This window comes from Rhamphochromis sp. 'chilingali', assembly GCF_963969265.1.
Source record: "Rhamphochromis sp. 'chilingali' genome assembly, chromosome: 16".
NCBI classification, from domain to species: Eukaryota; Metazoa; Chordata; class Actinopteri; order Cichliformes; family Cichlidae; genus Rhamphochromis; species Rhamphochromis sp. 'chilingali'.
In genome coordinates this window covers 20,422,241-20,437,366 of record NC_137943.1, presented here as the reverse complement: position 1 = coordinate 20,437,366, position 15,126 = coordinate 20,422,241, and the positions used below count along the sequence as shown (strand labels likewise).

The following is a 15,126-nucleotide window of genomic DNA, read 5'->3' as shown; positions in this document are numbered from 1 at the left end:
TGCAGATTTTTTTTTTTAGTTTTTTTTTTAGTTTTTTTTAGTTTTTTCAACTTCCTCTCTGATTGGCTGCCCCTTGCAAACAGAAGGTTTGAACAGCAGATTGGCGGAGCTGCTGTTCTCACAGTCAGAGCGCAGCCAAAAACACTAAAACTAGAGTCAGTTGATAATTCTGGGATTTTATAGTAGTAGGTATTGTAGCTTTAAAAGTAAATACTGGACAAATGTAACTATTCTTTGTATACATTTTTGTGTAAAATAATTATAGATTTCCTGAATTGAAGAGCAACATAATCGCATTAAAAAGGGGCTTTGTACTCCCGGGCTAACGACAAATATAAAGACAAAAGCTTTAAATCTGGTGTCAGACTGTAATCACAGCACTGCAATGATTTCAAACTTTTTTCTAATATGAAAAACTTTCATAACTCTGTTTGTTTGTCAACTCTTTCCCAAATCATTAATTTAATTAAAATATCCCCTCCAACACAGTGCTGCACTGACACAAGAATATATAGCACTCTGGGCAAAATGTAATGATTTTTCTTACCAATAAAATTGCTATCCTCCGTACTGAAAACAAACGTCTGCTGCTCACATACTGCTATTGTTATCATCCTTTGGATGAAAATGTATTTAAACTGTGTCTCAGTAAAGAAGCATGGTATAATAAGAAAAATTACCAAATTCAAATAAGCATCTCAAAGAAAAGCAGAACCATTTGAAATATCTATTCTTTCAGATTTTTGTATTACTAGCCCGACTTAAAGAGCAACTCGGTGATCCCTCAGGCTGTCAGGGAATGACACTAACCATCCTCTTTTATGTCAAAGCCGAGGCAAACCCCAGCGGTCTCATTAGAGGAGGAGCAGAGTTTTGACTGAGTAAAGGGGAGAGCTCCTTCAAGGGCCAGTGAGAATGTTCAACACCAAATGAAATCCTGGCAGCAATTAGATGCACATCACAACCTCACAGAGTGCAGCTGGGGAAGAGAAGAAGCTGGACACAAGACATGCCCAGCATTAATGTCCACTCACTATTAAAGCTTAGCTAATTAGCTGATTAGTCATTTAGGGTATTTATGAGCTGTTTAGGAAAATCTTAAGCAAAAATGCCAAACACTGTTTTCAGCTTTTCGTTATTTCTTAGTCTTCTATAACATATAGAGAGCGCAAACAGTTAACCAAGAAAATAACTTTCAGATTAATTAATAATGAAAATAATTAATTCATCTGTCCCAATGCCCTAATGCCTGCTTACTGAAAATGCACATAAAAAGGATGCTGCTATTATAGTACATGTATTATTAATCAGTCTGTTAAATAATCTCTCCCTCTCATGCACATTATATATAGTTTTCCTTTAATTAAAAGATGTATTGATTAGATCATATAAAGTTCCCCCGCAGAGTTCGGGATCGTCTCCTTTATAATAACGCCAGTCAAATAACATATATTAAAGTCAGACACAAATCTAAACATTTGATAAGCTGAGATCAGAGAACATTTGTCAGCCTCGGAGAATCTAAACTGATCTAAAGCTTATCAAAACAGTCGCTTATTCAGTTGACAAAAGGATTAATGCATAAACAGAAATGACCCTGTGTTGGCTTTGAACTGCATTTTACACCGACTGCAACGTGTTTGATTTATTCCACTCAGCACATTTTCCGATCAGCAGGCCAAACCGCACTGACAGAAAAACAGTATTCAGTGTCAGCCTTGAAAGTTTTAAGATAAAAATTTATATTATTTAGAGCTTGAATAAATGAAGCCGGAGCACACTGAGTAGCATAACATTTTCTCTATGAGGTCAGGATTCCTCATTGCTATGCAGCATGTCAGACTCGGCGTTGCATGAAAACTTGAAAAACTCTCTGAGAATTTCCAAATTTTAGATTTAGGCCAGCTGAGAGACAGGCTGAGAGACACTGTGATTTAAAATGACCAAACAAATGCAAATCTGGACGAGACAGCCAGACAGAGCAGAAATGTTTGCAATCAGACTGTCACTCTGTTGGACGGGCAGCTTCTTTAGCAGAGGGAGACATCTTGTGGCCTGCCTCTAAATGAAACTAACCTCTCACACAGCCACTTTGTATGCTGCACCAGTCGTGCACGGAAACCCTGAGTGGATATTTTTGCTAGGAGAGGCTTATACTGTGAAATGCCTCATATAAAATTCATCAAAAGGAAGAAATATTGCCATACACTTTGTAGGAAAATTAATTAAACAAAAAATACACCAAAGCTGCTCAGAAGGAACATATTCAGTGTACATTTATTGGACATAAAAATGTTAGTCCTTGTTGTTTGTTACATTCCCCCCCCCCAAAAAAAAGTGCTGTTTTGTTGAGCTGAGGCAGCATGTTTTTTTCTGGTTCAGTTAAAAACGTGCCCTCCCATTACTTATTTAAAATGTAGAGTAATTACAAAGATCTCTGGCGCAGCATATGTACAGTATATCCTCCCAAGCAAACCAGGTGGAGGGCAGATGCAGTCTGTATCAATAAAACACAGATGCAGCTGGCTACACCTGCTGTCTTTCTCCCTTGTTCCATTCCAGGCAGAATCCAAGAAATGCTGTCACTCAAGCTTTCACTCTGCAGCCTGCAGTCACACTTTGATAAACTCACTCCTTGAATTTCCTCACCAGTACTTTTGCAGGGATAATGTCTTTTTTCCCACATCTTGTTTGCTCAGCTGGAGGCTTTTGGTACCCTGAATCCATTCAGGGATAAGCACTTGCCAGCAGTCTAAAATTGCCACAGTGTAACCCAGCATTCCATCAGGAACTTTTTTTGCCCTCCTCATGTATGTGTTAAGAATAAAAAGCATATCCTTAAACGTTCCTGAGGCTATACACCAAATCTCTCCCTCGCCAGCATTTAAAGGACTTTTATTACAGAATACAAATTTTGAAAGCCAATTACACATTCATAGTTTAAAAATCACAACTGAAAAAACAAACAATGAAGTATATTATATGGGCAAAAGTACCTGGGCACCCACACATTACTCCTACAGGAGCTGCTTGGCCATGAAAACCCATGACACTAAGCTCCCGACACAGAATTTTTGTGCAGATGCCAGAGGATGCCAGAGTAGTTTTGGAGCTGTGCACTTACTGAGTTACCACAACATTGGTGCCTCAGTACTTTATGTGGTCTGACACTTGGTGGCTGACTTGCTGCAATTCATAATCACAACATAAAATCATGACATTCTTAGTCGTATGAGTTCTAAATTTAATTTTTCTGACAACCTTACAGAGATTGAAATCTTTGTAACTGAAAACAGTATGTTAATACTAATTAATCACTTATTCTAACCTATAAAACTATATTCGATTAATTTTTATTTTTATAGCACCAAATCACAGCAGCAGTCACCTCAAGGCACTTTATATAGTAAGGCTAAGACCCTATGTAAGTATGCATGTGTGTGTGTGTGTGATATAAATGTGTTACATAGTGTTTTGATGCATTCATATGCAGCATGTCACACTGCGTTTATAATATCTGACTGTGACAGGCTGAGTTGTTATTAACTCAGCATGTCACATTAATCGCTGAGTTGTTATTAATAATGAAAAAACCATCCTTTCTAACCTCTCTAACACTCCACTTCAGTTAATATATAAATCATTCACCGCAGTCATGGGGCAGGTTTACAGATGTATGCTGACGATATGGTGATATATGTCTCAGACAAAAATGTCTCGTCTGTTTCTTTGCATCGTTTACATTCCATAGCAGCACGACTTTAAAACTCTCAGCATTAATAAAACAGTCAGTTTGCCTCTCTTCCAGGGCTCGGTACTGAAAGAAGCCCATAAGTTAAATTTAGAGGCAATTCACAGAACAGACCTCATTTAGATATTAGATTCTCTTTCATTTACCTTCAGAACCTTCAGGTGAACCCTGAAGCTACTCAGCTACTTTAAATCTTACTATACTGCAGTCTGAACAAATAAATACAAACATACAGTACATACAAAAATAAAAATCACTTAGTCATCTAGGAGGAAAGAAATCTCACAGAATCCAGTGAGCTCTTTAGAACGGCATAATCTTTCAAAATGTTTGTTAAGGCAGACTGCATTACTAGGTGCTTGACTGTATACAAGTTTAAGCTCGTGGCAGTGAAAACACCTGTATTGAAAGAGGTGTGGCCTAATAATAAGGCATTTCCTTTTTTTTTTTTTTTTTTTTTTCTAAATGACATCAGAAACAGCAGTATGCGACATTACGTGATGGCAGAGCTTCAGTTCATCCTTTGTCATTTTTTTTTTTTTTTTTTAATAAATAGGACAGGGGGAATGAATGAGAGAGAGAGGGGGAGAGAAAGAAAGAAAACCAAAGGGGAGAAGAGACGGTGAGAAGGGGGGGGAAGAGAGAGAAAAAAAAAAAAAAACTCCTGGGTCACCTGTATGGAGAAAAAAAACAAACAAACAAACAAAAACAAACAGAGGAGACAGCAAACAACAAAGAGCAACATAATAATAGAGAAAACAAAGCACCATCACAATAAACTAGCTAGTCATAGATATCAGTATTTACTAAGTAATAAACGATATTGTGCAGCACGCAAGATAGACAGCGCACAGTGTGCTTTGAGGCAGCAGCCAAGAAAGCTTTAGTCCGCGTCTGTGAATACCCATGTGTGCATACCTGTGTGGATCAGCATGCTTGCATTCCAAAGGTTTCTCCATGTAATGATCTGCTAGGGAGTGTGGGGGGGCCACAGCCCCGTCCTCCAGGGTGTGAAGCGGGTATGGAGGAGATCAAAACTCCAGACATCCAGAGGCCCCCAGAACACAAGAGACCATGGAAGACCAACAGAGGGGCAGCCGCGCCACTGTCCCAGTAAGAGCTGAGGAGAGTCCCAGATGAGGGCTCGCCCAGCAGCCGCGGAGCAGAAGTCAGGGGGAGTTGCAGTGACGCGCTCGTGAGCTCCGCCGGCCCCCAGCTGCGCCTGAGTGACCGAGCCCTAGGCCGAGAGGCCGGGGGCACCCCACCTCCAAAGGGGCCCGAGCGAGCCCCAGGCCCCAGGCCCCGACAAGCGGCCGCCAAGGAGTGAGCCGGTGTGCACCCGGACGCCCACCCCCAGACACAAAGAACCACCAACACACCGACACCTGAGGGAGTCCGCCACCGGCAGGGGAAGTGGTGGTGGGTGGAGATAGGCCTCCAAACCTTGGAGGGCCTGAGGTGTCCCCAGAGAGGTGGCGTCTGATACCCAACCTGACATATAGACACAGACATACAGGCACACACAGACACAAACATCCATTCCCACCCTCATGCTCTCATATGCACTCACTCCACACTCAACCAACGTGGAGACAGACATAAAGAGACACTGTACACACAATCACACTCCCCAAGCGTACTCTACAAACCGGGTCTAGGTACCCTTGCCCCTGGAGGGGGGAATTGCACCCAGACCCAGGTGGTGTTACCCTTTTCCCTGCGGTGGGGAGAGGCAGATAATAAGGCATTTCCAACAATAGGTGATGTCTAAGCTCTTCTGTCTAAAGGTGCAACGGGTTGAAAAATTAAGACGATGCAAAGTAACAAAAATAGCAGAAATGTAAACATGTTCACATGCTGGTACAAAAAAGTATTTTGGTATTTATGGGTAATTTATTTCTTCAAGATGACTAAAAAAGGTGATAAATTATTTTATAGCTTTACTATTTAAACTGCATTAAGGCTTAAAGTTAGGCCATTTCCACTTTAACTCACTGGTAGGCTTAGTAGGCTTCACCCCTGTTAATTGACTGAACTGGATCTCTGCAGCATGTTTTTGGTGTTTTCAGATATTTTAGTGGATTTATCTGAAAGAAAAAAATAGATGGCCTGCTGTGCGGATCATTCATTTGCATGTTACTTAGCAATAATACCTGGTGATGGTGTCAGTTTAATGGAGCTATGCAGTATACTCCATTTGTCCATATATGATCAATTCTGCCTTAAAAACAACAACAACAACATGGCACAAACATGGCCAAATTACTAATGCTGATGTTTCACAACAAGGTATCACAAACCAGTGGGTTCATCTTTTATATACAGTCTATGATATTGACCAAATAGTCTTGAAGAGTAATCTCAGAAAGCAACTCCACACTTTGAAAGGTGCAGTGCATAACATATTGGCTAAGAGACCAGGATGTAGATCCCAGAGGCCATTAGTGGAGGAAAAAAAAAAAGCTAAATATGGCTTCTGAGGCAATCAAAAATCAAAAGACCTTGTGATATGAACCATTAGTCATTTGTGCTCCATCTGTGTTCAGTAGATTAGGAAAACTTGGGAGTACAATGCATGCTGTTGTTTGAATATCATGATGCCAGGAGGCTGATAATCTACAACAAAACATAATGGCTCTATTGGTTTTGGACAGAGCCATATTTGTGTCCGGTGTCTCCACCTAACAAGCCAATTAACTTAAGAGGTTCTGTCAACGGGCACCTCCGATGTCTGCCTATGGTCGTATGCCGGATGTGCAAGTCAGCATAAAGCACCCTCACACAGCATCCCCTCCATGAATTCCTTCAGTATTCCTCCTCAGTGCCATTGACTGGACTGCCAATGCTGCACTTAGAGTAACAGCGATTTTCACAGTAATCTTTTCTGATACTGAGTACTGGAATAAACACATTAAGTATTTGTAATCTGGCCTGTCATCTACGCTCGGTGCGTCAGATTTGTTTATTTCATTGTTTGCACTATACTCTATTTTATCTCTACTCTCCTTTTCATGCTCTAGGCAGCAGTGTAATTTTGTGCTCCTTCACACACCTTCTTCCTTTCATCTCTCCTAATGCTTCCAGTTGTGCATCGAGGCAGTGGCTCTGCTCCAAAGCAGGCTGAATCACAGTGATGGTGTCAGTGCTCAGCTGAGTCCCAGTCCCACCTCAATCTAAGCACAGCGCAGCCTCTTTTTCTGTTTTCTCTTTCTCATTTGTTTCCATTTTGTGTCAGCGCTCCCCTTCAGATCTATTTGTCGCTTTTCACCCTTTCCACCTCTCTCTGGTATAAGGAGCTATTCTTTTGTACTTTTCTCCACGTTGCCTATTTTCTCTCTCTGTCTGCATCTCTGACACTCAATCCTGTCTTCTGCTTCTTTTACTCACCTTTTTCTTTTCTTTGACCTCTGTTACAGGAAAAATGATTCTATGTTTCTTTACCTTCTTTTAAATGTGCAAGCATGCCCTTTTGTCTATGGTTAGATTAGTTTAGAATTATCTTTTTAGACTTTCTCAGCAAAGACATACTGTTTTGGGACATATTGTTTTAGATTGTTTTATCTCTCACAGCTTTCTCCCAGCTCTCTGCTGACGAGACTAGCGCCACATATGGAGTTGTTTATTTTATCTGTTTTGTATTTTCTTATCCTGTTCTCACTGTCTTTCCTATAAAAAGTGCCCAGCCTCTGTACACGTTGTGAGTTGTTCTGAACAGCTTACCCGTGTGCACGTTAAAGCATAAAAAGTGATCTTGTCTCATTGTGTCTTTATTTCTCCTGGGTCTTTTACAGAGTTTTCCCCCAACAACCTCCAAAGCCAACATCAGCCTCCAGACAATACTGCAGTGCATAAAGTAAAACACCAGCTCCTGGCTCTAGCTTTGGCAGGCAAGACTTAATGTAATATTAAAAAGGAAGCTTAAACCAAAGGTCTTTTGTTACACCATAAACTAATAGATCTACGGGAAGTTCAGTGACAACATAGAAGATCAAGCGTAACGGGATAAACATGTTAGGATCAGCTCTCTGCAGTGGCATGGGCCGGCTAAAGTGCTGAGCTGGTGATCGATTGAAATGATATTACACCAGCTTCGGCATGCATCCTGCATATACACAATGACAGATGATTTATTTGGTGTGAGCTAGTCTTGCAGGCTTAATCCACAGCAATGATTCAGGGTGTGTTGGGGTGCTTACGCTTTTGAGTATTAATGAGGTAATCAATCACACGCCACTTCACAGACAGTAAGGCACCAAGATGGAGGCATGAGATTAATTTGATAATGAAGTAAAGCCTCCACCAAGACACTTATTTGGCAAATCATATATATTATAATCTAAAAATGGTTTTCTTTAATGTGATGTTGTGTCATATACAGCGTCCTAGCTACCAAAAACTGTAATCTGAGCACGGCTTGTTACCACAGACTGATCCAGGGACATTCAAGGCTATGTTTCTATGTATATTTAGAGCACCGCATGGGCAGAACATTCCCAGCCTCTACCATCTGCCAGCTTTTAAATATACGAGAGTCGTTCTCCACCAGCAAATTACAGCATCTCTCCCCCCAAAAAATATTTCATTACTTGATGCAAAGGGAGTGATTGCACTTGGGGGCGCTGATATTTCCCCTATGAGATTTCTCAATACGACTGCACCCATACCCAGCTCATTAGCTGAAACATCTGGTCTTTCCTGTCACTGTCAGGCATGCCAAGTTTCTCCAGCCACTGTTACTTTGTCTAAAATGCTACACATACGTACACGCATGCATGTACTGAAATAGATCCGAAAGGACATCTGAAAAATGTTATCAAACTAAAGTGAAGTATTAGTATGCTACAACTAATATGGTCGAATAGCTGCAAAACTTTGTACTAAGAGGTTTAAATAGGAAAATCGAGCCGTATGTTTATTCTAATGATGTCCTTTTAAAAGCCATACCAAAATGGATCAATTAAGTGCATCAGCAGAGGTATCTGAATGATTCAGTGCATATATTTTCTCAGGTTTTTCCACATACACAGAGCTAATTGTCGGATGTTGTCTAGACCTTGTGTGAGTCATTTTGTGTTGATGTTGCTGAAGTATATAATGGGTAATCTCAATTCCATCCCATCTTATCTCCTATGAGAGGACCTGCCTCTCAGCCTCCCACAGAAAGATCAGCAGGCCGAGGGAATCGAGGAAGGGGGAATTCAGGCAGCTCTATGAATCTTTAATTAGTCCCCTCTATACTTAGGCCCTCCGAGCATCTCCAGTTTCTGACATTTAGCTGAAATGTGCCCTTTGTATGCAGGGATGTGAAGAAGCCAAGGTCATCTGACTGATCACAGCGATATCAAAATGTATCTTTATTAGCTCATATGCGCTGTGTTGTTTTTGAGAATATGACTCAAACCTGATGAGTCATTTAAACTTGAAATGTGCAATTCACTTGTATTTTTATTTTTATTCCTATTTATTCTATTTATCCCCTTCGTATATTTTATTTATATTGTCTCTGTATTTATATATATATGTGTGTGTATATATATATATATATATATATATATATATATATATATATATATATATATATATATATATATATATATATATATATATATAATATTCTGTAACTCTGTAACTTCTGTCGGTGCTGTGCTTTTTTGGAAATCGAATTTCCCAGAGGAACCCACCCGAGGGATTAATAAAGTTCTATCTAATCTATCTAATCTAATCTAATCTAAAATGTGCAAGTCTTCATAGTAGGTGTCAGGTTTGGTTTGAGTTGAAAAGCCAAACCTTTTCTTTTAATGTGAATCACTGTCACTAACAAAAAAACAAATAAATAGCAACAGTAGCGCTACATTAGAACAGCTAGGTAATTAGTATAAATCGTTTGCCTCTGTTTCACTGCTGGTTCCCAAAGAAACTGTGCAGCATGAGACACCCGTCTCAGGCTGGGTTTTCATCACTCAAATCAATGGCCCATTTCATCGAAATACAATCCTTCCCCTGTCTCTGCAGCAGGACGATTAAGTTCCGCTCAGATTCTGCTGACATAATTTTATTTCTTTCGTAAAGACCTGAAAATTGAGAAGGAAAAACTGGAGTTCACAAAAAAAAAAAAAAAAAAAATGAAGGCACACAAGTTAAGACAAATTACCTTTTCATCTCTACAATGACATTGTTCCTGTGACATTATGTGCTTTAGATTTTTGTGATCGGAGACAAATATTTAGAACATTTGGTGCCATTACTACGATGAAGACGACAATCCTTCTGAGGTATTTACAAAGAAAAACAGTAACGTGTTAAAAACCCTACTGGTCTTGAAAACAGCATATGCTTGCTTCATAATGCATGATGCATGATGCCAGCAGAGATTTGTTGAACCATATGGCACCTCAGTAGATTAAACGTTTCGGAGGACACTTTTAAGAAAGTAACTTTCATTTCTCCTTCAAGAAAAATTACAGCTAATAGCAGTCACAAAGTGAAGAACTGGACCCAGCATAAATATTGGCATCACTATAAAGGCGAACGAAACACATTCCTGCTTTGTAAACAGAGATAAAGTGCTGCTTTATTAGTATTCCTCAGAAACTTTTCCTCTTCCACCCACGTACCCATTGTTCTCCCTAAAGCTACTTTATCTTTTCACAAACATGTCATTTATACTAGTATTTTAAAAAATAAAGTAGGGATTATGTTAAGAAAAAAAAGCTAAATTACGCAGTGACAGCATAATTTGAATCAAAGTGATGTCTCCTCTACTAACGATATCTGATTTGAATGATTATGCTCATCATGACATCATGACAGTGCTCATTTTGGAAATGTAACGTCTTTGAGCAGATCTCCTGGTGTTCAGAAACATAAACAGACTCATTTTTCACTTCACCCCCGGGCAAAATGAAGCGCTGGAATCGTAGTTTTATAATGAATATTGAACAGCTCACAGTTGTTGGTATTTCTGCCTGAGGCTTTGTTTCTGTTCAAATTTTGCTTTCAAGCTTTCTATTAATAATTTCAAATTAAAGATTTTTAACACACGATTTGACACTTCCCATTAAATATTTTGTTTAAATAATAATGAATCAGCAATTAACCTGCTGAGACATTATGAAATATTGCAGGGAGAACATGTTCAACCTCTCATTGTGATCTTGTTTGGGATTTTTTGGTTTTAGCCCTAAATGATTGAGTGGCTACACTGATCACACAAGAGGTGACACCTACATGAGGAGCCTTACTTACTGTGGTGAAGTTCTCTGGACCACAGTCCTTGCCTCTGTATTTGCAGTCAAGCAGCATCTCCTCTATGTTATGACTAGTCCTCTGCACAAACTCCAGCATGTTGAAGGTCTTGCTGGGGAAAAACTTGGTGTTGCTGTCTGTGGGTTGCCCTATAGCGGCCATGAAATCATCAAAGTCTCCTTGTTCCACACCCAGGAGTCCAGCCATCCAGAAGATATCATTCCTCCGGAGCTGGGACTTTCGAAAGGTGTTGTAGTTGCAGAGGGTTATGGCTGGGAAATACATGACGGGACTGTCCATTTCATCCAGAATTGTAACATGGGGGTATTGATAATACTCGATCACACGGTCGGCCACTTGGAGCAGGAAGATGGAAAGCGAGGCGCTGAATGCAGCAGCCCAGAGCAACCGCCGGAAAGTCACTCCACCGGGCAGAAATATGTGGCTCAGGCCGTGGAGCGTACAGTTGGCCCCGAAAACAGTGATGTCTGATGGGGGACGTGGCGCTTCCTCCTCTGGAGCTCCCATTTTCTCCAAATTTTTCCTCAGTCAAGTTTTGCGGTTGTCAGATGTCGTGTGGCTGCAGCGGTGCCCTAACGAAAACTGATGGTAGCAGAGAGGTTTAGCCAACCAAGGGGAGGCTGGACAAGACAGTGTCTGGTTTCCCTTTCCCACCCGAGGGAGGGGAAAGGGTTGGCTATCTGGAGCTGGGAAGCAGCAATGAACTGTAATATCAACCATTCCACAATAAGATCTTAGAGGGCACATTGAATGCAAGAGATAGAGTTTCAACTGGGAAGTAAGCCTCACTTCCCTCGCGGGTAGCAGTGGATAGAGTCCAGATTGATGCAGCAGAAAGGCAAACGTGAAAGTGAAGCACATTACTGACCTCTGGTACTCAAATACTATTCTCTTCTGTTAAAATTCTTTTTCTAGTGGAAGCTTCCAGACATTTATTTGTGTTAACTTGTGAATACTTCCCTTTAACACTTGCATTGGGGACTTTTACTGTTTTATCTCAAACTGAATGATTCACTGTCATTTAATCAGTGGCAGCCGGTCAAAACCCTCGGAGACATCATAAATATGATGTCATGCAGATAAAAACATGGCTGTTTGACAGCCAGCTGACATTTTCAAGCTACAACATGTGATGAATTCTCAATTAGCTTCACATTTAGCTTGAGATGCCACACACCTTAGAAGCTACACTGGAGTAATAATTTAGTGCTTTCTTTAATAGCACCTGCATAGGGATTGTTCTGAAAGGTCAAAGATTTGCTCCTTCATGGTTTTCAGTTAACTTTTAATTCCTCCTGACAGAATCTAAATATGACACCCGTGTTAATCATGTTATGAAGTGTGTAATTGGTAAGTTTTTTTTTTTTTTTTTTTACATACAAAGCATTATGTTAGAGGGTAACATACATATCTGACTTATTTCTTTTAAATCAAATCAAATCAAATCAAATCACTTTTTATTGTCACATCACATGTGCAGGCACACTGGCACAGCACATGCGAGTGAAATTCTTGTGTGCGAGCCCCACAAGCAACAGAGATGTGCAAACACAACAACACAAACGAGCAAAATATAAGAATGGCCAACCTGAAACTAATAAATATATGTACAATATATAATAGTGTATGCATTTCTGGATGTGTATACTAAATATTTTCCTACGTGTGTGTGTGTGTGTGTGTGTGTGTGTGTGTGTGTGTGTGTGTGTATACACATTTTTACAAATTAAATAGTAAAAAAAAAAAATAAAATAATAATAATAATAATAATAATAAAATATATAAAATATACAGAGTTGAATATGTGCAAAACAAGTGGCATTTATATACAGTGTGGAGTGCATAATGTTAAAGTTCCAGTAGTGAAGCTGAGGTGTCTATGACGTGTTCAGCAGTCTGATGGCCTGATGGAAAAAGCTGTCTCTCAGTCTGCTGGTACGGGACCGGATGCTGCAGAACCTCCTTCCTGATGGAAGCAGTCTGAACAGTTTATGGCTGGGGTGACTGGAGTCCTTGATGATCCTCCCCGCTTTCCTCAGGCACCGCTTCCTGTAGATGTCTTGGAGGGAGGGAAGCTCACCTCCAATTATCCGTTCAGAGCACCGCACTACTCGCTGGAGAGCTTTGCAGTTGTAGGCGGTGCTGTTGCCATACCAGGTGGTGATGCATCCAGTGAGGATGCATTTTAAACCATTGAAATGGGTTAAAATAAGTACACTAAGTTCTTGTCACTCAGTACACATGTACCTGATCCTTTAAGTTTAAAGCAAACATCTTCTTCTGTCCTGCCGCAGTCTCCTTATCATGAGTTTTGTAACTGCATCAATTATTAATGCGCCCTCCTGCATATTTTTTTACTCATGGACAGAGGTGTATATTTGCAGAATGTGAGCCTGAGGCTACTTCAGTTCACACTGGCGAGAATCTGTCTCGACTAGAATTGATCAGCTTAGAGGAGCATTCATTTAAAGCAAAGTTAATAAGGTAACTGATGCTGGGACCTCAGCCACAGCTTTAATGGCCTGCCAGGACTACTTATAACAAGGCTGGTTAACCAGTTCAGACCAGCTTTCTTTCCCTACTAAGTAATCTCTTATATTTACTGATTTATATCTACTTCTTTGTGCTTTTTTGATGCTTCCATCTCACTTTATTGTTCCTTTTCTTTATTCAGCTATGTGCACTTATGTCCTTTAGTTGCTGCAAGTGACAGCTGACTTCTGTGAGTCGTATTGTCTTGTATTCATGATATGTGCATCTAAAAGTTTAAGCAACCCAGCAAAATTATTAGGTGACTTTTATTTGTCTCTTTGAGCACTTCAGCACTGTGTGCCAACATTATTAGATCGATCTATTCAAATCCTGTTCTGAATACTTCCACTTGTACGTCTATAACTTCACAAAATACCTAAAACTTGTGCACAGAGAAAATGACCTGAGTTCCATGCCAAGAATCTGCATGAGTGACGAGAGCTGGGTGGGAACCAAAACGATTGAGCCGAGGTCTGGCCCCAATCAGCCCAACAGCCTCCTCTGCAGTACGTGCCATTGTGTGCCCCCCTCATAGTGTATTAAAAAGGCAGGAGATTATTGGCTACACCAACACAATCGTCACTCACCATCATACAGTGGGGCAAAAAAGTATTTAGTCAGCCACCGATTGTGCAAGTTCCCCCACTTAAAATGATGACAGAGGTCAGTAATTTGCACCAGAGGTACACTTCAACTGTGAGAGACAGAATGTGAAAAAAAAATCCATGAATCCACATGGTAGGATTTGTAAAGAATTTATTCGTAAATCAGGGTGGAAAATAAGTATTTGGTCAATAACAAAAATACAACTCAATACTTTGTAACATAACCTTTGTTGGCAATAACAGAGGTCAAACGTTTACTATAGGTCTTTACCAGGTTTGCACACACAGTAGCTGGTATTTTGGCCCATTCCTCCATGCAGATCTTCTCAAGAGCAGTGATGTTTTGGGGCTGTCGCCGAGCAACACGGACTTTCAACTCCCGCCACAGATTTTCTATGGGGTTGAGGTCTGGAGACTGGCTAGGCCACTCCAGGACTTTCAAATGCTTCTTACAGAGCCACTCCTTTGTTGCCCGGGCGGTGTGTTTTGGATCATTGTCATGTTGGAAGACCCAGCCTCGTTTCATCTTCAAAGTTCTCACTGATGGAAGGTGGTTTTGGCTCGAAATCTCACGATACATGGCCCCATTCATTCTGTCCTTAACACGGATCAGTCGTCCTGTCCCCTTGGCAGAAAAACAGCCCCATAGCATGATGTTTCCACCCCCATGCTTCACAGTAGGTATGGTGTTCTTGGGATGCAACTCAGTATTCTTCTTCCTCCAAACACGACGAGTTGAGTTTATACCAAAAAGTTCTACTTTGGTTTCATCTGACCACATGACATTCTCCCAATCCTCTGCTGTATCATCCATGTGCTCTCTGGCAAACTTCAGACGGGCCTGGACATGCACTGGCTTCAGCAGCGGAACACGTCTGGCACTGCGGGATTTGATTCCCTGCCGTTGTAGTGTGTTACTGATGGTGACCTTTGTTACTTTGGTCCCAGCTCTCTGCAGGTCATTCACCAGGT

General features: G+C 40.6%; 1 protein-coding gene across 2 annotated transcripts in view; it reads right to left on the bottom strand.

The window, feature by feature from the left end:
* Positions 1-15,126, bottom strand: part of asic1c (acid-sensing (proton-gated) ion channel 1c) — a 113,053-nt gene that overhangs the window by 24,588 nt on the left and 73,339 nt on the right. Inside the window, exon 1 of one of the 2 annotated variants that reach the window (XM_080862158.1) lies at positions 10,997-11,578. The exons of the other annotated variant lie outside the window; for it this stretch is intronic. Within the exon in view, the coding sequence (XP_080718284.1) occupies positions 10,997-11,524 (528 nt within the window). The 5' untranslated portion in view covers positions 11,525-11,578. Of the gene's footprint in view, positions 1-10,996; positions 11,579-15,126 lie in introns of those variants that run through there. 2 annotated transcript variants of the gene reach the window in all.